The sequence below is a fragment of the Littorina saxatilis genome, linkage group LG12 (assembly GCF_037325665.1).
Source record: "Littorina saxatilis isolate snail1 linkage group LG12, US_GU_Lsax_2.0, whole genome shotgun sequence".
Classification (NCBI taxonomy): Eukaryota; Metazoa; Mollusca; class Gastropoda; order Littorinimorpha; family Littorinidae; genus Littorina; species Littorina saxatilis.
The window spans coordinates 2,564,592-2,591,773 of record NC_090256.1 but is presented as its reverse complement, the minus strand read 5'-3'; the positions used below and the strand labels follow the sequence as shown (position 1 = coordinate 2,591,773).

Here is a 27,182-nt window from a genome sequence, read left to right as displayed (position 1 = left end):
GAAGTTTTTCTTGTTTGTACACTGCCCCCACTCGTTTATGTCTAGGTGATGAGTGAACCAGTAGAGTTGTTCATAGCCACAATGCTGACACTGAGTGAGTGTAGCCTACATTTGTATTTTTAATGTGGTACAGTGGACCCCTCTCTAAAGTGATTGACTGTAAGATGTGCGACCTTATGATAGACAGCAATGGTTTTTTCTTCTTTTTCTCCCAGGTACATTGACCTGACCAACTACACTTTATCCAATAACCTCGAGTCCTGTCGCCGACCCTTGCCCACACTTGTGACGTCAGAAACACAACCGGAAGTGACGAAACCCGACGAAGAGGATGTGGAAGCAACATGTTCTATGGACATCAAGTGTTGAAGCAATTCACCGTCGTCATCTCAGTCAGCAACTACTCGGACCTTTGGTCGCCATGTCAGTCCAGGTGCCAATGAGAACACTTGAAGCCAAACCTTGCAGATCCCGCACACAACGAGGAGGAAGACAGTGTCCACATTAAACCCCGTGAGAGCCGCTCCATCGTCACACTGGATGAATCTCAAAATTGTCATTCTTATTTCAGCCGTGTGACGTCTCTTCCGCGGGGCTATCTCTGGAGTATGCCAGACGCTAATAACAGAGAAAGGGTCCTTTCTGACCCTGTGCAATAGGGACATAGTCTTATGAGCCTTTTGCGTGGAGCTACGTCATTACAAACCAGACCGTTTTCACATGGGTGCATGTGGGGTACACACATTTTTGACTGGACTCTTGCTTCATGGCAAAAACTTTTTGAGGTACACTGCTGCTGAAACAGCCATCAAAAGCGAGAATTCTGGCTTCCCGCGTCGCCACATGCACACCTGCCTTCATACCGTTCACAAGGTTGCTTTGCATGGGGTAAGCTGGATGGCATGCGTAGCGTACGTGCATACTTTCAACCAAAGGCTCCTACTGTAGACTGACTATAGTGACTGGGCTGAGGTGAAACAGTGAAAATGCTGAATGGCTGTTGTCAGCAATAGAAACAGACTGAAGTGAAAATGCTGAATGGCTGTTGTCAGCAATAGAAACAGACTGATGTGAAATCTGTGACTGTCTTATCTTGACTGATGAATACAGGATTACAAAGCAGGGATATTGCTAGGATTTATTTTCTTTGCCATAAACTTATCGGCAATTTTTCAAGCTTTTAATCCAGTCCCTGGAGTTATCTTTTCCCATCCATACCATGAAATAAGGCAAAGTGTTCAGCGATTTAACCCCTTGAATGCCACAATACGTATCAGGTACGTAACACTGCTATCATAAGAAATCAATACAAGGGAAACAACCGCTGTATTTTGCCCTTTTAATTACAGCACGATGATTGCCCTTTTCTCAGTTTTGGTCTTTGTTTGACTTTGTACGTTATGTTTTCCCCCACTAATTTTATCTGGCAGTCAAGGGGTTAGAATTAGTTTAATCTGTTTGCCGACTGCTGACACTAAACGACAACCCTGACTAACTGTTATAAGAGATGATGCAGATCAGTTTCACAGGTATCTGACAACTTTCAGATTGATACTGAAAAGGTAACATGAGTCAGCAACCCCAATAACATGGCTGCGGTATACGAAATACAGTCCTACGACAGTAGCCTTTTCTCTTGACCTTAGAAGGAAAAGCATGTGCACATTTATTCCAAGGTTTGAAGTTTATGAAACTGCAGGGGCATTCTAACCGTTATGTGATATGAATTGTTTGATGAAATGGGCCAGTGGAAGAATGATAACTTATTTTTTGAGCGGTTTGTGAAATAGCAATGAAGACAAACCTATTTGCCTGTGATTGTGTTTGGTTATCACCAAAGATGCATCTTATGTACAGAAGTGACTTTATACCAAGAACATGATTCATCTCTGCGGACTCATGAAAAAAGACCACCTTTATACATTCCATTAACACAGTCCCTCCCCGATCTTCTGCTGACCTCGACGTTTAATAACATTGCACAGCTAACCATTGGGTAATGTTTCATGAAGAATGCTCTGCTCAGTTTTATATTGCTTAATCTGATTCAGAAAAAAAAGAGAATTAGCTTCATTTTAGTCTTGCCATTACCTACTTTTATGCTGATTACAAATTAATATGCTTGTTATGCTTTAATTCTAATATTGACAATAGAGCTAGAGAGAGACGCTTTGAGAGTTTATTGTCATCAGCTTTAAAAGCCCTTTAGACAAGGGGAGCTAGAGAGAGAGAGAGAGAGAGAGAGAGAGAGAGAGAGAGAGAGAGAGAGAGAGAGAGAGAGAGAGGGGAGAGATAGAGAGAGAGAGAGAGAGAGAGAGAGAGAGAGAGAGAGAGAGAGAGAGAGAGAGAGAGAGAGAGAGAGAGAGAGAGAGAGAGCAGTATTTGCTTTAACAGAACTAAATTTTTCCTCTGCACAATAAATATAATCCAATTTTCCTATGATATTATGTGTGACTATATTGTATATACTTGCATCTGTCTCAAATAAAGGTCTTTTTTTACACCATTGTTGCATTTTCTATACAGTGTCAGTGATACTATTGGCAGGCAGCATGAATTTTGTCAAATTCTTTCATAAAATCACCTTTGGAAACTCTAAAAGAATATGTTTATCAAGTCTGTTATAACATAATGAGGACATGTAAACATATAACTATTACCAATTCAGTGCCCCATATGGCTTTTTGACCTATCAGGACGGATTCTAGGAGACCGGCACGGTTGGCCTAGTGGTAAGGCGTCCGCCCCGTGATCGGAAGGTCGTGGGTTTGAACCCCAGCCGGGTCATACCTAAGACTTTACAATTGGCAATCTAGTGGCTGCTCCGCCTGGCGTCTGGCATTATGGGGTTAGTGCTAGGACTGGTTGGTCCGGTGTCAGAATAATGTGACTGGGTGAGACATGAAGCCTGTGCTGCGACTTCTGTCTTGTGTGTGGCGCACGTTATATGTCAAAGCAGCACCGCCCTGATATGGCCCTTCGTGGTCGGCTGGGCGTTAAGCAAACAAACAAACAAACGGATTCTAGGTGACCCTCTAAATGTTATAACGTTCAGGCAGGGACCCTTTTTGTTTATCACGCTAAAAATTAACAAGACAAAGTAAAAATGTAATTCAACAATATCAGTGTGATTTATTCTAAAGAATGACACTTCAAATGCTGTCAGGTAATACTCTCTTTATCTAAAAAATACCGAAAAGCGAGTTTTGTCGGTGGGTGCGTAACGGAACAGCAAGGCACCGCCCATCGTCGGAGTGTGCAATGCCGACCGCTCACTTGAAATCTAAATGATCAAAGTTTGAAAAAATCAAGTGAAATTGCGCCACTCGCTTTACATCAAATGTGTCTTTACGTCATTTCCCATCCGTCTGGAGTCAGTTCTAAATCTGTCGCTCTCTGTTCAACGAGAAAAATCGAAGCAACCGAAACGCATGTTCAACATGGTTTATCTTGTGAGATTGTTGTGTGTCAAAGGCATTTGACCTGTGAATATTCATCACGTCAGGTGTGTTACTCTGATTGGCTGACTCGGGTCACGAGAATTCTTTGACTGACAGGCATAATCAGGTAGAAGCGCTCAAGTTCCCATTGCGGCTGTTCTGTCTAATTCGCGGGGTTGCTTCAAAATTTCTTTTGATCGAATTAAACGGTAATAAAACCGTTATTTCTAATATGCTGACTGTTAGCAAATGATAACAGACATGTCTCACAAACGATATCAGCATTCGCCTAAAAGGCTCATGCTTGATATCTTTTTTCTTGTCATGTCTTGTTATCATTTGCTGACAGTCAGCATATTAGAAATAACTCATAATCAATGCAAACATGCTTCAATCAACACATTCTGCAATGCACATAAGAGCAAAGACAAAACCGTGTTTGCAATTTTAATTTTTTTTATTACAACATCACAATTGGAACTCAAAGTGAATAAGAAAGAAAAAAAGATGTTACACTCTGCCAATATTTCTTTCTCAATCGCACAAATCTTGCATTCCGACAACCCCCCACCCCTCTCTTCCTCAAAACAGCCTGTACACTGTTACAAAGCACATTTTTGCCAGAACTACATCTTTAACAATGGCCTTATTTTTCTGTTTGTCTGCCCCTAGCATTTACATTAGACACATTCCTGTAACAATGCGGCAGTCATTAGACCTATGCAGTAAACCACAGTTTTCCAGGCCTGTATGAAGAAAACTCAAGTTTAGTTCTAACGATGCAAAATGGTGACAATAACATTAGAAGTGTTTATTTTTGTGTGTCTGCAGATAAGATGATGGTCTACTTCCACTGTTTCTTGATTGAGATGTTCTTCTCTGAATCCTTCTGCATCACCTGCAAACAGAACAAGAACAAAGTCACACTCTAGCCTCCGGACAAGAACAAAGTCACACTCTAGCCTCCGGACAAGAACATTTCACCCCACTCTTTACCAGCTATGGAAGACAATTATTGAACAATCAAATCAACTTTTAGTTTCACCTACGCCTTAACTTTCATCTTTCCTCATGTATGTCATTTTCTGAATTATTAGGATATTACTAGATTTTATTGTTGACACACCAGATACAGCACAACAAACTCCAAGTTATCAGGAGAGTCCTAACTATGAGGTGTGTAAGGACATTCAGCCAACCAGCGTGCAGTACCTTAACATAGGTTTTATTGGATGCTAGTGAAGTTTGAGCTTTGTAACTGTGTACCCTTCTAAAGGTTGAAGACCTCCAGACATGCCACAATTCTGGGTGACCTTCGTCTACCTTCAAGGTCATGACAGGGTGGTATTCGGGTCCAAAACAAAAGAAAGGAAATTATCATTTTCTCTGGTACTACTAAATCCGGCCAGATGGCCTAACACGCCTGATTACTAAGACTCTCAGTTACTCGGGCGAATCAAAAAAGCAACAACAGACACACACAAAACTCTCACTGACACAGACATATACAGAATGATACACATTCATAGATAAAAACCATTGCAAATGTCTGTCCGTAAGAACTTTTAAAACACAAAAGTAGTTTACCTTTGCCACAGCTAGCTCAAAGTCCTCCTGTGTAACGTGGACCCTGCGTTCACGCAGCGCATACATTCCAGATTCCGTGCACACACCCTGAAAGTTAAAGAAAGAAACTAATGTAACATATGTGAAGAAAATGAAACATACACACTTCCATTTAAGTTTTTGAGGGTAACTCTGCGTTTACCATTTGTGCTGTCGTGCCTGATCGTGTTCACACCCAAACACACTTTCACTCTCTTGTTCATCCACACATAATGGCATGCAAACACTGGATTTTATTCTGTTAGCACAACATGACATTAAGATGCAAAGAGACAGGTTACCTTGACTTCAGCCCCTGATGCTCCGGGCATAAGTTCGGCGATCTTGCGAAGGTTGATGCCTCGTGTCAGGTTCATCTTGCGAGAATGGATCTTCAGAATGTCCAGACGGGCCTAAACAAAGAAAATAAAAACGGTACTGCTGGAATCACTTGACCCAAGAAATGATTTCTTCTTCACCAAATAGGAAATTCCAAGTCTCTGTGAACTATTTTCCTACTTCGTTGGTCTAAAAAAATTAAATAAATTCTGCAATTCTTAACATGAATTTGCACTTTATTCAACATGCTGAAAATGACAAATACTTAGTCTGCACTAAAAACGGAAAAGAATATCAAATAAACATTGTCTACTCAAACTACAACAGTCTTTCTAACCAACAGATATAACCAACCAAATAAATACCCTGCATGCCGACAACATGTCAAAGAATCTCCAGTTAGCCCTTCCTAGTGAAGCAACCATATCCCTTCTTTTTTTCTGGATATTTACATTTAAACAAGTCGCGTAAGGCGAAATTACTACATTTAGTCAAGCTGTGAAACTCACAGAATGAAACTGAACGCACTGCATTTTTTAACAATGACCGTAGTTCGCCGCTCGTGCAAAACGCAGTGAAACTGACGAGCCTGCTTAGCGCGGTAGTGGTTTCGCTGTGCTGCATAGCACGCTTTACTGCACCTCTCTTCGTTTGAACTTTCTGAGCGTGTTTTTAATCCAAACATATCATATCTTTATGTCTCGACATGTATTTCTCTCTCTCTCGACTGTATACAGAGATAAGAACAGCCTCGCTTTCACCTAGATCCTGCCTAAAAACAATGTTCAGACCTCATGTTCAGACTCGGCGTAATGATTCCGAAAGGACTACTTTTTAGCGGTCAAGTTCAGTCGTCCGCATACTCGAAAGTGAAAAAAAGATGAAACGTTTTGCTACAGTATCGGAGGATGAACTGTCGAAGAAGACAAAACATCTCTTGCCAACCACTACGCAGAAGACCATCCGAGTTGTCCAGAAGAAGTTCTGAAACACGTCACGTTCCAAATCAAAAGACGACATTCTATTCTCTTACGTCACTATTCTTGGTTTACGGTACCATTCGGCGGCTTTGCTACGAGTATGCCATAGTCTTGGTTGGCCGAGACCTTGAGGTGGAATGCGAGTGATTAGGTTTGTTGATTTTGCTCGGAGAAGTGGTCCGTGTTCAAGCAAGTTTCTTTCTTCTTTGAAAACAAAAAGCCTAAGACCAGTGAATGTCGAGATATATATGTTAATTTTTTTTTTGTTTGCTTAACGCCCAGCCGACCACGAAGGGCTACATCAGGGCGGTGCTGCTTTGACATATAACGTGCGCCACACACAAGACAGAAGTCGCAGCAGGCTTCATGTCTCACCCAGTCACATTATTCTGACACCGGACCAACCAGTCCTAGCACTAACCCCATAATGCCAGACACCAGGCGGAGCAGCCACTAGATTGCAGGGCCTCACATCCACGTCGGACATCGGACATATGAGGATATTTTTTCCAAATGTCCTATACATTTTTCATGCAGGAGGACAAATGTCCTATTGTTTTTGTCACAAAGTGGTCAATGTCCGATTATTCTATCATTTGGATCCGGAAATCGTCAGTACTTCTTAATTTACAGTAGTTTGAATGCTATGTTATCGATGTATTGCGAAACGATGTGTAGCAGACGAAATTAGACACTTTGTGCCTCTAGTACCAAAGAGTTTCCAAGGCTCGCAACTCGGAATGCTCGAAGCCAGTTGAGAGTTGCCTCCCTTCGCGCTTTCCCCGAAAATAACAAACATGCCGCCTAAACGAAAACCGTGATCCCAGAAAAGGGACAGAAGAAATTACACTTCAAGTCCCTTCCCTCATCATCTGTCAGTAGCACGGAAACTGAGCTTCCTCCAGCCCCAGAGCAGTTAGAGCCCGATCGCCCAGGTGAGAATGTCGATCGCGATAGTCAAACATCGGAGCCGAAGAAAGACACTACCCCCTCCCTCACCCCCACGCGTAACTTCGTCTCAGTCAAGCTGGGCGACATCATTCCCGTGGATGTCGCATGACCCAGAGAGGAAACTTATGTTTTGCACCTCATGTCAGCACACAGGGAAGTCCAACACTTTTACCGTTGGCTGTTCCAACTCACGCAAATCGGCCCTTACCGATCATCAAGAAACCAAAGACCATGCTGTTAGTGTGCATGTGCCATCTCTCCAGAGAGACAAGGAGATAGTTGAAACCCGACAGCTGACAAAACAAGAAAAGGGGGCAGCTGTGGCAGTCAAAGCTGCTCACTTTTTGCCAAGAAAAGTATTTTTGTTCTTTTACCCTCGTGCCAAGAAACTAGTCAAGGTTAATCATATTTACGTTTTGTTACGGGAAAAAAATGTCCTATTGATTTGTTTTTGTTCAGGACAAATGTCCTATCACTTTTACATTGGCCAGGACATTTGTCCTATGCTACCTCTCATGGATGTGAGGCCCTGAGATTGCCAATTTTAAAGTCTTAGGTATGACCCGGCCGGGGTTCGAACCCACCACTAGGCCAACCGTGCCGGTATATATGTTAATTGGATCTGTGATCCAAACATGCCTTTTGGTCAATCTCGATGGCAGTTTATTCCACTCGCACTACGGGCTTGTGGAATAAGCTACCAACTCGATTGACCAAAAGCCATGTTTGGATCACAGATCCAATTAACGTATAATGTTTTTTGAATCAGGAACCGACAAGGAATAAGATGGAATTGTTTTTAAATCGATTTTGAAAATTTAATTTTAATCATAATTTTTATATTTTTAATTTTCAGAGCTTGTTTCTAATCCGAATATATCATATTTACATGTTTTTGGAATCAGAAAATGATGAAGAATAAGATAAAGGTAGTTTTGGATCGTTTTATAAAAAAATAATTTTAACAACAATTTTCAGATTTTTAATGACCAAAGTCATTAATTAATTTTTAAGCGTCCAAGCTGAAATGCAATACCAAAGTCCGGCCTTTGTCGAAGATTGCTTGGCCAAAATTTCAATCAATTTGATTCAAAAATGAGGGTTGACAGTGCCGCCTCAACTTTTACAAAAAGCCGGATATGACGTCATCGAAGACATTTATCCAAAAAATTAAAAAACGTCTGGGGATATCATGCCCAGGATCTCTCATGTAAAATTTCATAAAGATCGGTCCAGTAGTTTACTCTGAATCACTCTGCACACACACACGCACAGACAGACACACACACACACACGCACAGACAGACACACACACAAACACCACGACCCTCGTCTCAATTCCCCCTCTATGTTAAAACATTTAGTCAAAACTTGACTATATGTAAAAAGAACACATCTAGAGAGCGCCTGCCAACATACTTCTTCATTCGGAGGTGGGAACTCGATCTTTCTGTCAATACGTCCAGGTCGCAGCAAGGCAGAGTCCAAGATGTCGATTCTGTTTGTTGCCATGATGACCTGTGAACACCATTGTCGTGTGAACATGTGCAATCAACAATGCTTCACAGACACCACATCAAGACAGAGAGAGGAAGAGCGGGAGCATCGGGTAAATTCTTCCCCCTAACCCTAACCCAGCATGTCGTAAGAGGCGACTAACGGATTCTGTTTCTCTTTTTACCCTTGTTAAGTGTTTCTTGTATAGAATATAGTCAATGTTTGTAAAGATTTTAGTCAAGCAGTATGTAAGAAATGTTAAGTCCTTTGTACTGGAAACTTGCATTCTCCCAGTAAGGTAATACATTGTACTACGTTGCAAGCCCCTGGAGCACATTTTTCATTAGTGCTTTTGTGAACAAGAAACAATTGACAAGTGGCTCTATCCCATCTCCCCCCTTTCCCCGTCGCGATATAACCTTCGTGGTTGAAAACGACGTTAAACACCAAATAAAGAAAGAAAAGGAAGAGCGACAAGGAAAGGAAGAGCGACAAGGAAAGGAAGAGCGACAAGGAAAGGAAGAGCGACAAGGAAAGGAAGAGCGACAAGGAAAGGAAGAGCGACAAGGAAAGGAAGAGCGACAAGGAAAGGAAGAGCGACAAGGAAAGGAAGAGCGACAAGGAAAGGAAGAGCGACAAGGAAAGGAAGAGCGACAAGGAAAGGAAGAGCGACAAGGAAAGGAAGAGCGACAAGGAAAGGAAGAGCGACAAGGAAAGGAAGATCGACAAGGAAAGGAAGAGCGACAAGGAAAGGAAGAGCGACAAGGAAAGGAAGATCGACAAGGAAAGGAAGAGCGACAAGGAAAGGAAGAGCGACAAGGAAAGGAAGAGACAGTAAGAAGGTAGGGAGAGGGGAGAGAGTCATTTGCAGATCATTATTTTTCTTGAGCGATTATTTAGATAGCGTCAGTAAAAGCACACAGTGTGAAAGGAATCAAAAACTTGATTATCAAGCGTTTGGTCCTGAGGGATCATGAGAGAGAGTCACACTTACAACAGACTCAACTGAAAAATGACAGGAGGGAGAACCTCAAAGTGATTCTCTAGTATTTCTGTGATCATACACTGCAGTTACGTCTACCTTAAAAGAAAGATAAAAAAAAATCAAAAAAATCTGAAGGCTCAACAAAAGAAAATTATAACTGTCATTATTTTTAAAATAGATTTCCTGCTGTCTCCATAGCAACATGAATGTGTGCACTGCTTCTCCTCACCTTGATATTCTGCTTGGGTTCAAATCCATCCAGCTGGTTCAGCAACTCCAACATGGTTCTCTGCACTTCACTGTCACCTGTTAATAAATAAAGAATATGGATGAAACAGGCCAATCAGCATGAATGTGCAACATATTCATGTATTGTGTTATTAAGACAGTTCTGGTAGGCACAGACATGGGTCAACTTAATGTGAGGAGACGGCAGCCATGCCCCCCTCCTCCACCTGTTAAAGATCTTGGCCATTCTGCCCCAAACACAGGTGCTTGATTACACATCAAATGCATGCACACCTAGGTAGCCCGACTTGTTGCTGCTAGGTTTTCACTGGGAGGGGGCGACCTGAATTTTACAGCAATGAAAGATCAAGTATGAAAAGAAATGAACTTTTAGGCGCTGCACTGTCAAATATTCTCTATCTATACAAGCTCTCTCTCTCTCTGGTATACAAGCTCTCTCTCTTTCTGGGATACAAGCTCTCTCTCTTTCTGGGATACAAGCTCTCTCTCTTTCTGGGATACAAGCTCTCTCTCTCTCTGGTATACAAGCTCTCTCTCTTTCTGGGATACAAGCTCTCTCTCTTTCTGGGATACAAGCTCTCTCTCTTTCTGGGATACAAGCTCTCTCTCTCTCTGGTATACAAGCTCTCTCTCTTTCTGGGATACAAGCTCTCTCTCTTTCTGGGATACAAGCTCTCTCTCGCTCTCTGGAATACAAACTCTCTCTCTCTCTCTTTCTCTCCCTCTCTCTGGAATACACACAATAAATTGCAACCAAACTTACCTCCAGAGCCACCCTCCAGGCGAGATGATCCGATGGAGTCAATCTCATCCATGAAGATGATAGAGGGGGCATGCTCTCTGTAATTAAAAATAATTCATCACAATCACACAGAAATTTCATCACCACCAATAAAGTTTGTGAATGTAAAATACACTAAAATCGTAAGATGTAGGCCGAACCCAGTAGAGGTCACAAAACGCAGGCTTTTTGTAAATAACGATGCAAGTTGTGAACACAAACAAGTATGTAGGATATCAAAAACTTAAGTTATGTCGAAACATCCTTGAACAGAATTTTATCACTAGCAGACATCTGACAGCAGTTTGGAAACAGGCCGATAGATCAAGAGACGCTAGGGCTACATTATGTGCAAACCTGAAAATCTTAGGAGCCCTGAACATACACTGCTGAAAGTTTTTAAACAGAAAGTCAAACCAGAAATCAATGTTTTACACTTTATTGCCGTATGCGGAATTAACTAGAAAAGCACCCCTGTAGATCCAACTCTTCTCTACCCAAACCTACGCCTTGTCTACTTCTCTCGTACTGACCTTGCCATGACGAAGAGTTCACGCACCATACGGGAGCCTTCACCGATAAACTTCTGCACCAGCTCTGAGCCAGATACACGGATGAAGGTGCACTCCGTGTGGTGAGCCACAGCACGAGCCAGCAGGGTTTTGCCTGTTCCTGGGGGTCCGTACAGCAGCACACCCTGGACAAAAGCAAACCAACTTTGAGTTTGATACAGTGGAACCCCCCTTTTATGACCTTCTCAAATCTTAAGTCTTAAAATGGAGGTAAATGTACCGAGGTTATCAACACAAATTCTGCAAAAATCCAGGTTTCTTTCTTTCTTTATTTGGTGTTTAACGTCGTTTTCAACCACGAAGGTTATATCGCGACGAGGGAAAGGGGGGAGATGGGATAGGGGAAAGGGGGGAGATGGGATAGAGCCACTTGTTAAGTGTTTCTTGTTCACAAAAGCACTAATCAAAAAATTGCTCCAGGGGCTTGCAACGTAGTACAATATATGACCTTTCTGGGAGAATGCAAGTTTCCAGTACAAAGGACTAAACATTTCTTACATACTGCTTGACTAAAATCTTTACAAACATTGACTATATTCTATACAAGAACCACTAAACAAGGGTAAAAGGAGAAACATAATCCGTTAGTCGCCTCTTACGACATGCGGGGTGCAGAGAAATAAGGATGTGGAAAAGAAGACTTTTGGTAAGTGAAATAAAGGTGATGGATCCAGTCAGATAGAAATAAGACAACAAGAAAAGAATTGGAAATCTGCAGGGAATAGTAGGGAGAGTTTTCTTGGAAGGAAATATAGGTGAAAGGACTGGTAAGGCAGAAATAAGACAAAAGAAGAGAAGTAAAGGGGTGGGGTAGCTCTGTGGAAACACTCCCGCCGCGTGAAGGCGACCCCATGGGAGCATTGGAGGGTCTTAAAAGGGGGTTCCACTGTATTCCACACTTATCTGTATCAACACGGAATCAGTGAGTTCTTACGCCCATGGTCACCAGGTCAAAGGGACTATGAATGGAAAATAAGTGGCGATCTTGCGTGTCTTTGAAAGTGATAAGCTTCAACCAAACAATGACAGAATATCACACAGGAAAGTTTCTTCCCACTTGTGGTCATTTGGCAGATAACTCACGGGCACCACAGTCAAGGCCCTAAGTGGTGAGCCTATAATAATGGATTGGCTGTAGATATTTAATCTGATTTGAGAAGACGCCCTTGAAGATCGTAGCAATGTAACAACAAAAAGGAAAATCCATATTCCGCTCTCATTCACACTAATTTCTTGCCATCATGCAAACATATACTGCTGCAAGCACAAACACACACTGTCTTTTCATCTCTATCTTCTCATTCTCACCTTAGGCTGTGCAATACCGAGGGCCTCGAAAAGTTCGGGATGTTTGACGGGCAGCTCGATGACCTCTTTGATCTCCTTGATCTGCTTGTCGAGACCTCCCACCATCTCGTAGGTCGAGTCTGGAACTTTCTCCACCATCATCAGACTCACCAGTGGGTCAACCTGGCACATCAAAATCACAATCAGACTCGCCAGTGGGTCAACCTGGCACATCAAAATCACAATCAGACTCACCAGTGGGTCAACCTGGCACATCAAAATCACAATCAGACTGACCAGTGGGTCAACCTGGCACATCAAAATATAAAATTTCAAAAATAAATTTTGATTTAATTAATATACTTACCAACTCACATAGATAGCATTAACTTCAGTTAAAGTGCTAGGACACTGAACTACGCTTCACCCCAAAGGGGAAGCAACCCCCTAAAAAAGAACGGCATTGACCTATAACCCAAGCTATACAAGAGTCGAGGTCATACCGTCACGTGACCTATCACGCGTGACTCGACCGCCGCCTATGTTAGAAACTCACTCCTACTGAAGTGATCTGTTCATTTTTAGGGAAACCCTAAGCAATAACTTCGTTTTGTGATAAGACATGGAAGCACTCTTACATGGCAACGTGGGGAAATAACTCTGAAACAAAAACCGTATGCCATATAAGGCATGGTCCTTGGTGATTATTTACACTACCGGTGTACTGCGCCTGCGCAGGATGTATACCGGTGAAACTCATTCCGTATTGAAACATATAACCCCTTAAAAAATTTGCGGGGCAGGCTGGGAGGGAATCCAATATGTGAGTTGGTAAGTATATTAATTAAATCAAAATTTATTTTTGAAATTTTATATTAAATTACATATTCTTACGCAACTCACATAGATAGCAGATTGCTAATTTAGGTGGTGGGCAAATGAACTCATAGTTAACATCTTGCAAGTATCTGGCCTGTAGCTACAATAGCTGGCAAACCGAAATTACTGTTCTGCCGAGCACCAGATACGTTCCCAGGAACACATAAAAAGACATCTTCTGCAGAAGATGTCTAGTAGATGTGTATTAAAACAGCGGGTACTTAAAATACCCCGCCGATAGAAAACTCATGACTACGTCCTTGAACGGTCAATAAGCTGCATTCATGACTTATGTAAGTCTCTCAGACTTGAGAACAGATAAAGAAGAGGCCTATACACTCTGACCTCTTGAGCCCGTGCTGCCTGAAAAGGGAGGACTGACTGCCCCCCCCCCCTTTTCCCTGCCACCACTGTAGGCATGCCTAATCAATGTGGCAGTCCATTTAGCTAAAAGTTGACTTCACTAAATCATTGCCTCTAGAAGTGTTGATGGAAATAAACAAAAGCCTTTGTTCTGGTGATCTAAACAGATCAGTTTGTTTGTTTATTTGTTGCTTAACGTCCAGCCGACTACGCAGAGCCATATCAGGACGAGGAAGGAGGGGATGAAGGGGGCCACTTGTCAAGCGAGTCAGAAATATATTTAAACTCGAAATGTACAATTGGTTAAATATGGCTCTAGCAGAGCCAAAATATTGCAAATTGGTAGAATTGTATTATCGGATCTGGTTACTCCTGTTTCTGCTTATTTGTCAGAAATTTTGAATTAAACCTAAGCGCTATAGATCAGTCTTTCTCCAAAGAGATGTCTAAAGCAAAAACCAGACAGAAAATGCACTTACTCGCACTTCTCTCAGAAGCTACTAGAGTAAGTATGACGGCTTCCCGTATTTAGAATAACAAGGCTAATTTGTCAAGGATTAAACAATCCGAACTCAAAAACTCTGAAACTGGGAGCGAATCCCAAGCCTGGACTGGAGATTTGCTTTCAGCAAACCAAAGGGAGGTTCCCTTAATCACGCTGGCTAAAAAGAACCCAAGTGAAAATTTTTTTTTTTCGACCTAGCTGTGTCAGTGCAACTGATATCGCATAAAGTCTTAATTCAGAGACGTGGGAGAAAATTCGGAAAGCCAGGATAGGTGGTTCGCCACCCGCATTGAACGGAGAGAAGTGGAGTTCTTTCCGTTAATAGTACGCCAATTGTTCCAAGCCAGTCAAAGTGACACAAAAACGAAGACGCTGAACCCCTATGAAAACTCTAGACCAAATCCAGAGTTGAGGCAGAAGACCCTGAGCGTCTCAATGATTCCCGTACAGTAGACACCCGTGTGGCTCGAGTGTAAAAAAAAACGGCGCCCTCTTGCCAGCCTAAAGGACTGGCAACCAAGATTGAGTGGGCCCATAATGTGCGACCAACAGGCCGCTCAAAGTAAAATTGAGAGTATTATCCGGGAACGGGGAGACGAACATTTAGCAGAAGGTGATAGTACCGAGAGGCAAAACTTCTACCAGCGGCTTCTCCAAATTCACCAGAAGGAGTAGAAGCGTGTAGCGAGATAGAGTCCAATCCAAGTGGACATTCCTGGCCGGCTGACTAGAGTCTGCCAAGACCTAGAGCCTCTCAGAAAGGTACCTCCCTGCTAATAAGATTTCGTGGTGGTAAAAGCCACATCAAAACCTCGCATGCTCGCTGTGGCAGTGATAGGGAGCGAGATGCCACCCCCTGCTTATTGAGATAAAAGACCACTGTGGTGTTGTCTGATTGAATCAACACATGTTATCCCCTGACAAGGGGAAAAAATTCCACAAGAGACAGAACTGCTTCCCTGGTGGAGAGAGAACCAACGGGAACGCCCTGTATGAGCAGTGGTGTGAGAATCCAAAGATTGGTTGTGTCTGTGAACCAGTCAAGAAAAGACACTAACATGTTCCGGCTCTTCATTCGATTGCTTAGAAAACGAAACCAGAGCCCCGAAGATCTGAATTAAATAAAAAGTAGCCACTTCCGATCTATTTTGTATATCCGAAGGTGGAAGTAACATAGGCACGATCTATATAAGTGACCCAACAGGAAGGGCCCCAGTGCCTCCCTCAATAAAGTGAGAGTCCTAATCGCCCCTCCAGCCGCTGTGGGAAAACACAGAGGCAGAGAGAAGAGTGGCCGAACGCTAATACTCCAGTTGACAAGTGCCAAGAGTATGCAAGAAAGCGTGCTATTGTTTGCCCACTGAACCCTACCGCTAAATCGCCTCGAGGAGATAAAGTGGTGGGTATTAACTTTTGGCACCGTGCCACGCCGAGAAGAAGATAATAAACCAAAGCTGAGAAAGGCCAGCTTAGCGCTTTTCTCTGATAAGAAAAGCCGAGGCCTGCCGTGGGCTTTTCCTTTTGCTGTGAGATTCTCTCTGTTAAAGAGTCCGCGTGCAAAGAGGAGGATTCGCAAAGAAAACCCTCGAGCAAGGAAGAGATTTAAGTCTCACCGACAGAACAATACTGTCGGCCGAGGCCTTTTCCCAGACGAACAGCGAAGCTAAACCCTTTGAATATGTGTGCCGACAGAACACAAAGGCATCCCGTGAGTACGAAACCGCACAAGGGAAAGAACGAATCAAAGTATTGTACCAAGACGATAATAGAAAGAAGTGCGGCCACGATCTTCCACAGCCAGGAGATCATTGTTCTTGACAACAGACAGTTTCTCCTTGCTATGAACCTTAAGATGTATGATCGACAAGTACGGTGCAACCGGAAGCGGTTCCGTAGTACGAAGAAAAGAATAAACTAAGTTCTTAGGCTTGGTGTAACCTAGGCCTACGGATATCGCTCAGCGAGTGAAGCGTTACTTGAGCGGGTGACGCAAGCGAAAGCAACGCCGCATCGCTGCCCACAAAGGAAGTGATAGAAAAGGAGAAACATATGAGAAAACTTCCACAAGTTCAAATTCTAGAGCCAGACAAGAAAGCGTCCCTGCGTGTGTAAACCGCATGTGCGTACAACCGTGCCGCGACTGACATTTGTCCGGCTGAAACCTTAGCCAAAGAGGCCAGGAGTATGAGGACGTCTTTCACGCTAGAGTCGTTTCGAAAATCGAAAGGATTCAACGACCCCGCGACCGACCGCGAAAGAGATCGAAGAAGTGTCTCTGAAAGAGACGCAAGTTCCAACGAGTATCTTCCCGTCTCCTCCAAACCAAGTAACGCGCCTTCAGAGTAAGCACAAGTTTTGTCCAAACTATAGACATCTTCCCTGAGATTAGCCAACTCCGGAGTGACCGGAAGCGGTGCACTCGGCAAAGCGTAAGTCTCAATAAGACTGTGATGACGACGGGAGAGAGCAAACTTGCGTGAATGAAACGAAGTGCTCGCTTCCGTAACTGGTCTGAGGCAAACCATGGCTGAGCAGCATCAGGAACCTGACCGTGTGCAGCCAGTAGAGGCACAGTATCCACAGGCAAGCTATTCTCAGAACCCGAAGTTCTAGCCAGCACCTTGGAAAGTTCGTAAGCAACAGAAGGAGACTCGCTAAAACGATATCCCTGAACTTCCGTTAAAGCAGGGCGGAAATCACCCACCACTGAGGGTGGTGGTGCCGCAGAGCTTGCCATAGCTGTCACCCCTTCAGCGAAGTACTTGGCAGACACCTGAGCTGCAGTAACCATAGCTGGTTAAAGTTTGAGTGACAACTTGACATCAACTTCCTCCTCAGAAACTGAGTGAGAATCGTCGAACTCCGAATCTGCTGAGGCTGGACCGTGAAATTCGCTGTGACAAGCTGCGTCACTAAAACGATCCACCACAGGCGAGGCTGATTGCAAAACGGAAGAACCGTGCAAAGCCTGCCCGAAAGCAGCTTCCTGCCCAAAAGGAGGAAGTTGAGACATGTACACATTCACCGAGACATAAAAGTCTGCCCGTGAGTACATCTGTCTCGTTGTCCGGTGTCGACCCCCCGTGAGTTCCGCCTCTTAAAAAGAGCGATAGCCTCCGGGAGAGTCGAACTTTCACTCCCCAGCCTCAGCGGGGGAGCTACTAGTTCCGGCCCAACTTGTTGTCCGGTGTTGACCCCCCGTGAGTTCCGCCTCTTAAAAAAGAGCGATAGCCTCCGGGAAAGTCAAACTTTCACCCCCCAGCCGCGGCGGGGGGGCTACTAGTTCCGGCCCAACTGGAACACTTTCACCAGAGAACCTGGCTACCGGTGAACCTGACTAACCTGTAGAGCGTGAACGCTCCTCGTATGAAGTAAACACACTCCTCTGCGTGCACGTCAGCCGAAGAGACTGTGCATGAAGGCGGAACCTCGATGCGTGACAACAAACTGCGTCGCCCACTCCCGCCGGGAGCGAGCGCAAACTCGACGAATGGCAACATGTTATACATTTGGGTCGAAAACATCTCAAAAAAGGGAAGCAAACTATCTTTAACACAAGTAATCTCTTTCCCACTGCGTTTGCCTTGGCTGAAGTAACCTAAATTTAACCTGCTTCAGCACTGGCATGATTGGATTCATAGGGTCCAAAATTTAACAGACATTCTTTCTTTCTTCTTTATATGTTGTTTAACGTCGTTTTCAACCATACAAGGTTATTTAACAGACGCAAAAGTTAGAGAAGCTGGGTCAAGAACGGAAATGGTAGTGCCTTCGCCTTTCTTTTTATGCGAAACGTAAAAGGAGAAACCTCAGCAGCTACTGACTAGTCTGTGGTTTCTAATTCTCCTTGTCAGCCATTGCTGACAAAAACCAGTCTGAGTTATGATATTGATAAACAACAATCAGACCGAACAACGGAGAAAGAAAGAAACGCAAGCAAAAGCAAATAAATTAGAACGAGCTCACCCAAACTTGTGCATGAGAAGCAGGGACCTGTAGACGGGGTGAAACACTGTCCAGAAGACAGTAGGCTAAAAGCCTGCAGCGTAGTGTAAAAAACGTCCGAGCTACTTGGTGGCTGAAGTAGGAGTGAGTTTCTAACATAGGCGGCGGTCGAGTCACGCGTGATAGGTCACGTGACGGTATGACCTCGACTCTTGTATAGCTTGGGTTATAGGTCAATGCCGTTCTTTTTTAGGGGGTTGCTTCCCCTTTGGGGTGAAGCGTAGTTCAGTGTCCTAGCACTTTAACTGAAGTTAATGCTATCTATGTGAGTTGCGTAAGAATATGTAATTTAATCACAAGTTACGGTCACACAAACTTCAGGACTAAGTTACCAACTATACCCTTGGACATAATGTTGAAGGGCTTTTAAGTCTGGGAAAGCAAGAAGTTTACTGACTTTTACACTCTGATAGAGAAAAAAAATCTCAAAACTAATTTCTGTAATGAAACTGCACAAATCCCATGTGAAGGTTTTTTTCCGATCAAGGAAGAGTCATTTGGGAAGGAAATCTCATCTTCAAGTTACTGCTGGCTTTATTTCCTAAAAGAACAGTGAAAGATGACAAAAATGTTGCACCAGGAAACAGACCACCCCCCCCCCCCCAAACTTTAGGGGAGCTTACACCTGCACACACTGGCCTGATTCTATGAACAAGGCAAGGAATAATTCAGCTAAAAACATCCATTCAACTCACCTTGTTGGGGAGGATCTTGTGTAGTACGCAGCTATCATTCCTCAGAGCCACACACTGGCCTGATTCTATGAACGAGGCAAGGAATAATTCAGCTAAAAACATCCACTCAACTCACCTTGTTGGGGAGGATCTTGTGTAGTACGTAGCTATCATTCCTCAGAGCCACACTGGCCTGATTCTATGAACGAGGCAAGGAATAATTCAGCTAAAAACATCCACTCAGTTCACCTTGTTGGGGAGGATCTTGTGTAGTACATAGCTATCATTCCTCAGAGCCACACACTGGCCTGATTCTATGAACGAGGCAAGGAATAATTCAGCTAAAAACATCCACTGAACTCACCTTGTTGGGGAGGATCTTGTGTAGTACGTAGCTATCATTCCTCAGAGCCACACACTGGCCTGATTCTATGAACAAGGCAAGGAATAATTCAGCTAAAAACATCCACTCAACTCACCTTGTTGGGGAGGATCTTGTGTAGTACGTAGCTATCATTCCTCAGAGCCACACGGCAATTGGGTGTTACTAAGTTGATGTCGATATTCTTGTCTATGTCCACCACAAACTTGCCTTCTGGGTGAACCTGCAAGTGCAAAAAAAGGCTGATAGTTGTACTCTGTAGCAGCATGCACAATGAGTCTGTATTCTTTATTTCCCATTTGGCTATAGCTGCTAATCACTAATCAGTGCCACAAAACCTGTAGTTCATAGGAGCAGGATGGTTTGGTTTTTTTTTTGCTTTACGCCCAGCCGACCACGAAGGGCCATATCAGGGCGGTGCTGCTTTGACATATAACGTGCGCCACACACAAGACAGAAGTCGCAGCACAGGCTTCATGTCTCACCCAGTCACATTATTCTGACACTGGACCAACCAGTCCTAGCACTAACCCCATAATGCCAGACGCCAGGCGGAGCAGCCACTAGATTGCCAATTTTAAAGTCTTAGGTATGACCCGGCCGGGGTTCGAATCCACGACCTCCCGCTCACTGGGCGGACGCCTTACCACTAGGCCACCGTGTTGCGGTACAACTGTAATTGTGTAAAGCACCTTGAACATATTTCATTTAAAAAACAAACAAACCGTTGAGGACAGCAACAACACAATCACTGCTCTTTCCACTCTCTCCACCTGCCTTGACCATTGTATCAGACTATCACTGTATCTCACCACCTGCCTTGACCATTGTATCAGACTATCACTGTATCTCACCACCTGCCTTGACCATTGTATCAGACTATCACTGTATCTCACCACCTGCCTTGACCATTGTATCAGACTATCACTGTATCTCACCACCTGCCTTGACCATTGTATCAGACTATCACTGTATCTCACCGCCTGCCTTGACCATTGTATCTGACTATCACTGTATCTCACCACCTGCCTTGACCATTGTATCAGACTATCACTGTATCTCACCACCTGCCTTGACCATTGTATCAGACTATCACTGTATCTCACCACCTGCCTTGACCACAACTTTTTGTTAGCCATGGATTTGACCATTTTATCAGACTATCACTGTATCTCACCACCTGCCTTGACCACAACTTTCTGTTAGCCATGGATTTGACCATTGTATCAGACTATCACTGTATCTCACCACCTGCCTTGACCACAACTTTCTGTTAGCCATGGATTTGACCATTGTATCAGACTATCACTGTATCTCACCACCTGCCTTGACCAGAACTTTCTGTTAGCCATGGATTTGACCATTGTATCAGACTATCACTGTATCTCACCACCTGCCTTGACCACACCTTTCTGTTAGCCATGGATTTGACCATTGTATCAGACTATCACTGTATCTCACCACCTGCCTTGACCAGAACTTTCTGTTAGCCATGGATTTGACCATTGTATCAGACTATCACTGTATCTCACCACCTGCCTTGACCACAACTTTCTGTTAGCCATGGATTTGACCATTGTATCAGACTATCACTGTATCATGATTCACGCAATGTTAAGGATAGTAATTACAGATAAGTAACGACCACATTTTCCTCTTTCTAGCTGACCTACCTTGACCAGAACTTTCTTTTTGTCCATGGGTTTGACCACCTCGCCTACATAGGAGCCCTGCTCTTGCAGCAGCTGCAATTCTTCTCGTAGCATGCGCACTGAAAAATGAAAATTAATATATCACAATGTTATTGTTACCAACTTCTGGGTTTGACAATTACAAATTCTTCTTTTCTTTTCTTTTTTAACATTAAAGCACTTTAAAAAACACTCTGTGGCTTATGAACATTGTCAACTAAAACTCACTTAGAGATCATTCTGAATACAAGGATATAAGCTGCTTCCTTTTAGTTTTACACTACAATAACAATGTAAATGGTGTTACTGTTATCACGTATCAATACTTTTTGAACTCACATACAAAATGTTTTAATGAATCAAAACAGTACCACCTCAGAACTTTGTGAGTGAAACTGAAAACCCTTCTAATTGTTTTTACTACTAATGCTAGTACTACTACTACTCTTAATAAAAAAATCAACAGCGCTGTTAACAGTTACAGCTCACCTTTTGCATTGAGTTCATTTCTTTGTGCCTCAAGACGTCTTAAATTCTGTGTCTTGTCGTTTACAACCAGCTGCAAAATTCAATATATTGGTTAAACAAGAAGGGCAAAGCCCATACAACTCACATGCTTGACCTTGACATGACCTTGACCTTCAGGGTCAAGGTCAAATAACTAAACCTAGCAATGACATCATACACTAAGAACTGCTTTACACATTTTTCCTACCAAAATACATGTGACCTTGACCCAAGGTCAAGGTCATCCAAGGTCATGCAACACAAAGCTGTTAATTCAAGACATAGGAAGTACAATGGTGCTTATTGGCTCTTTCTACCATGAGATATGGTCACTTTTAGTGGTTCACTACCTTATTTTGGTCACATTTCATAAGGGTCAAAGTGACCTTGACCATGATCATATGTGACCAAATGTGTCTCATGATGAAAGCATAACATGTGCCCCACATAATTTTTAAGTTTGAAACAGTTATCTTCCATAGTTCAGGGTCAAGGTCACTTCAAAATATGTATACAATCCAACTTTGAAGAGCTCCTGTGACCTTGACCTTGAAGCAAGGTAAACCAAACTGGTATCAAAAGATGGGGCTTACTTTGCCCTATATATCATATATAGGTGAGGTATTCAATCTCAAAAACTTCAGAGAAAATGGGAAAAATGTGAAAAATAGCTGTTTTTAGACAACATTTATGGCCCCTGCGACCTTGACCTTGAAGCAAGGTCAAGATGCTATGTATGTTTTTTGGGGCCTTGTCATCATACACCATCTTGCCAAATTTGGTACTGACAGACTGAATAGTGTCCAAGAAATATCCAACGGACGGACGGACGGACGACTCGGGTGAGTACATACTCTCACTTTTGCTTCGCATGTGAGTCAAAAAAGGAATGCCCACTTGAAGTTTGAACAATCAACAGCTGTCACTAATCTGAACAGTCAAAACATTTTTAAAAAATACTAACACTAGTAATAGCTTTGATTTAATACACTTTCATGGTGTAACAACAACAACAACAACAACGAACAACAACAACAAAGCAAAGTGACGATCATCATCAGAAGATGTCTGCAAAACAATGATGTTGCAATGACAGTTAATGGTTATCTTTCCACCAGTATCCCATATCATAGAACTGACAGTTAATGGTTATCTTTCCACTAGTATCCCATAGAACTGTCAGTTTACAGGATTTACCAAGGTTTTTTTTCAGACCTGCAAACTTTATTATATTATAATATTAATAACACTAACAGTGACACTAACCATTTCCTTTATGTCTCAAATAATCCAGTAAAAGCTAAAGCATACCTGTATTTCCTCAATCTTGCTGCAGTAATACTGTTTGAGACCCTCATGGCCAACTGGCGTGGCGCCGTCAACATCCATTCTCTGCAACACAGGTGACATCACAAACAACAGTTGACACCCATTTCATTTCAGTATCAAAACTTCAACTTAAAAATGTGGTCTCAGGGTTCAGCCTGGAAGAACAAGACAATCCATTCGACAATTATAGTCCGACCTCAACCCATTAAATTACGAAGGGACACAGTCGAAAGCAAGAAGTGCCAAGCAGGTTTACCCGGTCTGTCAATCATGTTTTTGTCCAAAGATGCAAATGGTGCGATAGGGTGCCATCTGATAATCTGCCACTGTATCATGACTTTGTTATTGTGGTGTGTTTGTGTGTTAGTTGTACGCATGTGTTGAGATGTCAGAGACAAGACCCTAACTTTCAAATGTTCAACATGAATGATGTAGCACAACCACACGAGTTAGCACTAATAGCTGCATCCGTCAGCGAATGGAATATCAGACTTGGTAGGTTGGTAGGTGTTCTTTGCAAAACAAAAAGTGCATTGAAAATCATGTTGATCGTCGCTTTCATCGCTATCTTCTTCTGTTGTTTCAACGTCACCTGAGGTTGACCAGTGAGGCATCACGAAATCTTTGCTTGACACTGCAATAATCTTGATATTTTTCTCAGGACTAGTAGGAGGTATTACTTCTGGTGTGTGACTGTGCATCTGCCAAGAATTGACTGACGCTCGGGTGATCACCTGATGTGTTCGCAAAGACAACCATGCAAGCTAAATAAGATAGTTTGCCGGACTGGCTGCAAACAATTCATGCATTACATTTACAGCCAATCACAGCGTGTAAATAAAACTCGGCTTGGCATGCGTTTTTCTTTGCTCCGATGTAAAGTGTGCATTTGGTGGCGCAGTGTTAAATACACTCAGTGAGCCCTTCGACGCACTGGAGGGAATTCTAATGGGACATTTTCAGATTTTATGCGCCAATGGCGCCCTAGTAAACCAAACCCTGGGTCTGCTTGCTTAAAACATTAAAGGCAGTTACACAGGTTACGGCTTGGTGTCCAAAATCAACTCTTTCTGTCATGGTCATTTAACACAAGATAATTATACAGTACTAATTAAGTAGTAATCAGATTCATGTCCCAACTCATATGAAGTTGATGAACATGAACTATGGTTTCCTGGATGAATTCAAATTCAATGCAGTGATGTACATTTTTCTAGCAGCCTTTAGGACAATTGTCCTGAAGACTGAAAATCAATAGGACACAGTGTCCTGAGATTGCAATTTCAATAGGACAAAAACACGACTCGTAAAACCGCATTTAAAAAGATTTTTCAGTTTAAATTCTTCCACCTTCCGCGACTGTCATGACTAGATACTCAAATGATTGAATCACATTTCAAAGTTATTTGAACAGTTGTTGTTTTTTTTTTTCACTGCCCATCTGTCGACAATGTTTTTCAGGTAGGCATCTGACCGTTCTGCGGGTCCCTCAAGGGTTTTTTTCGGACCCATGTCGTTTCTCTTTCGTTTTATTTTCGTTCGAACGCACAACGGTTTTTCCGGATATTATGACGAAAAGTAATGCCTTGCGCATGTGCGAACATGCACGGGTGGTTCCCATTGGTTTAAACGATTTATTGCTGAGCCAATGAATGCACTCGAGGCACCATATGGGTTCGGTTTTCTTTTTTTCTTCTTGATCCAACTTGAGGATAAATTAATTCAAAGAATCAGATCCCATATGGTGCCTCGTTCACTCAACAAACTGGTCACACGCAGTGCATACTTTCGCTTGGCAAAACCGAAACCAGCTTTCCTCACGCAGTGTTTACTTTCGCTTGGCAAAACCGAAACAAGCTTTCCTCTTGAAAATTGAACAGTCCGCATGTCCGCTTCATTGTCAAAAACGATCGGACCCTTGACCACTTCTTCTGTAGGTTAATCGGACCTGTGTCCTGCTGGGGTTAAAGCTATAGGTCCTGGGGAAATTGGATCGGTCAGAGACCAGAGACCGACTAAAATGTACATCACTGTCAATGTCTATCGCTCTTGCTCCATATTGTCCGTCCTGTTTGTAGAATTGTACTGTTTTGTTCGGGGCCCCAATTGCTGCGTTAGGTAGCACCGGGTGGTAGGCAAGCCCCACACCCCAGCGGGGCCTGAAACTGGGCGCCAGGGCAAATTGCGAAAAGCAGTAACTTGCATACAAACCCAGACCTGCCTACCCCTGAAATGTACCATGTGTAGTTTTGGGTGTGAAAATAAGGCAAATGTGTAGTTTGGCAGGTGAATGTGTAGTATTTCAATTTGATCAACCCAAACCGCAAAACAGAACAGTTACTTATACCGTACTAAAACAAACACTCAACACTCCAAACAAAACTATTACAATGTGAACAATACTCCTCATACAAATACAAACAAAGCCCCCACAAAAATACAAGCCAAGCATTAAGTTTATTTGTTAAGAAAAAAATTATTAACTAGTTTGGAACATTTGCATGGGTGAAACTGATCAGAATTAAAAATAAGGAAAATGAGGCCGGGGTCCAGGGGCCACCCACGCCCTGGTGGGGTGCAGGGGCAACGCCCTCTTAGGGGGCCCAGGGGAGCGAAGCCCCCCGGAAGAAAACGAAAAATCAGGCTTTTTAAGGGTAAAAGTAGGCCTTTCCTGGTATCTCAAACACACAAATTTGCACAGTAAACAATAACAAATGCCAAGCTGTAGTCCGATAATTCGCGCGCTCAGGGAAACAAAGATTCAGCGATGTCCGGTCACTGTGTTAGAGAAAATACAGATCGGATCGCCGGCGAAAATTTTTTTTATTTTTTTTTTACAGATTTTCAAAATAAGGAATTCTTTATTTGACCAATTTCATTTGGCGGATTTCCGCCCTAAGGCGGAAAAGTTTCACCCATGCATTTGTTAAAAAAAAGCTATGTTGAGGGGTATGCAGTTCATATACAGTGGGACCCCCTATTCAAGACCTGTGACAATCTGAGAACATCAAGTCACAAAAAGTAGGGACTGGGAGTATGTGTATCAACATGAAGGCAAATTTGGATATAAACAGAACAGGTTTGCGTCGGCAATAATAATAATATGGCAGGTCATTGCCTCTGCTCTGGTTACCGATCTCTCAAAAGTGAGCTTGTCTTGGTCTTCTTTCCCTGGCACGGGTTTCTTCAAAAAACAGTCCAATTTTTCCTCTGCTTTGGTCGGGATTTCTCGAATTCCTCATGAGAAGTGCTTTTCTTGTGGCGGTTACACGGTCGTAAAGCCCACTGTGCTTCTCTGAAAAAGCCGTGTTGCACACAGTGCAGTGGGCAAAATGCTTCCCTTTTCTCCACGAAACTAGGCATGGATGCTCCTCATAGTACTTTGGCAGAAAAGCCTTGCTGGGAGTTTGACCAAGCTTTTTTTTTTTGCTCCGTGGCGGTTGATCGCCAAAGTCTTCTGAATCCGTGTTCGTCGCTGTAGCCATTTTTTTCCCTCCAGAAAGAATGAGCTGCTTTGCTATGCTCTGAAGTTTGCGAGAGCTTTGAATACCGATAGGGTCTATTCAAAAGGGGCTATTTGAGCCTCTCCTGGCTTTAAAATTGAAAACACTAGGGACCTTGGGCGCACCAACCAGTGGGAATAAGTGCCCTGTATAGGGATTCCCTCATTATGAAGAAGAAGAAGATTCTACAGCCTGCAATACACATGCTTCCAGTTCCAGATATGTTTTTCTACTACAACTACAAGACGAACCTTCTACTTTGTAAACCTACTACTGTCTACAACAATACAACTCATTCATAACACACATGAGGTCTATACATGTGTACATTGCAATACAAATACTGAAATAGATGATGTAGAGTAACTATCAAAGTATCATTGTATCAATCATCATCATCATCAATGATCAAGCCACCATGATTATTTTGACTAGCACAGTACTCAGTAGCTGTTGCCAGAGACTGACACTTTTCAGTGGGAGCAAGCGGTCACATTTTCTGCAAATTGGACAGCAGAAAAATAAAATCGGGATGAACTAGCCTTAAGATTATAAGACATTCTAAACAACGGTAATGATGTTGGACATGTATGACAAGTCACTTTACCTCTTCCGCCATCTTGAATCAACTATACAGGAACCGGTATGAATCTCTTTC

At 42.9% G+C, this 27,182-nt stretch overlaps 2 protein-coding genes across 4 annotated transcripts in view; one reads left to right on the top strand and one right to left on the bottom strand.

The window, feature by feature from the left end:
• The window catches only part of LOC138981050 (uncharacterized), a 57,481-nt gene extending 55,312 nt beyond the window's left edge, over positions 1 to 2,169 (top strand). For all 3 annotated transcript variants that reach the window (XM_070353850.1, XM_070353851.1, XM_070353852.1), the window contains exon 26: positions 216 to 2,169. In XM_070353850.1, the coding sequence (XP_070209951.1) occupies positions 216 to 369 (154 nt within the window). In that variant the 3' untranslated portion in view covers positions 370 to 2,169. The remainder of the gene's footprint in view (positions 1 to 215) is intronic.
• Positions 2,170 to 3,878: 1,709 nt separating this feature from the next.
• LOC138981055 (26S proteasome regulatory subunit 8) lies at positions 3,879 to 27,180 on the bottom strand. The gene is made up of 13 exons (XM_070353857.1): positions 27,132 to 27,180; positions 23,004 to 23,084; positions 21,675 to 21,744; positions 21,168 to 21,265; positions 19,592 to 19,717; positions 12,708 to 12,869; positions 11,361 to 11,524; positions 10,810 to 10,886; positions 10,027 to 10,103; positions 8,735 to 8,833; positions 5,348 to 5,458; positions 5,028 to 5,114; positions 3,879 to 4,338 (listed from the first exon to the last, which is right to left on the bottom strand). The coding sequence occupies exons 1-13, from the start codon at positions 27,141 to 27,143 to the stop codon at positions 4,285 to 4,287; spliced, it is 1,218 nt and encodes a 405-aa protein (XP_070209958.1). The 5' UTR covers positions 27,144 to 27,180; the 3' UTR covers positions 3,879 to 4,284.
• Between the last annotated feature and the right edge of the window lie 2 nt (positions 27,181 to 27,182).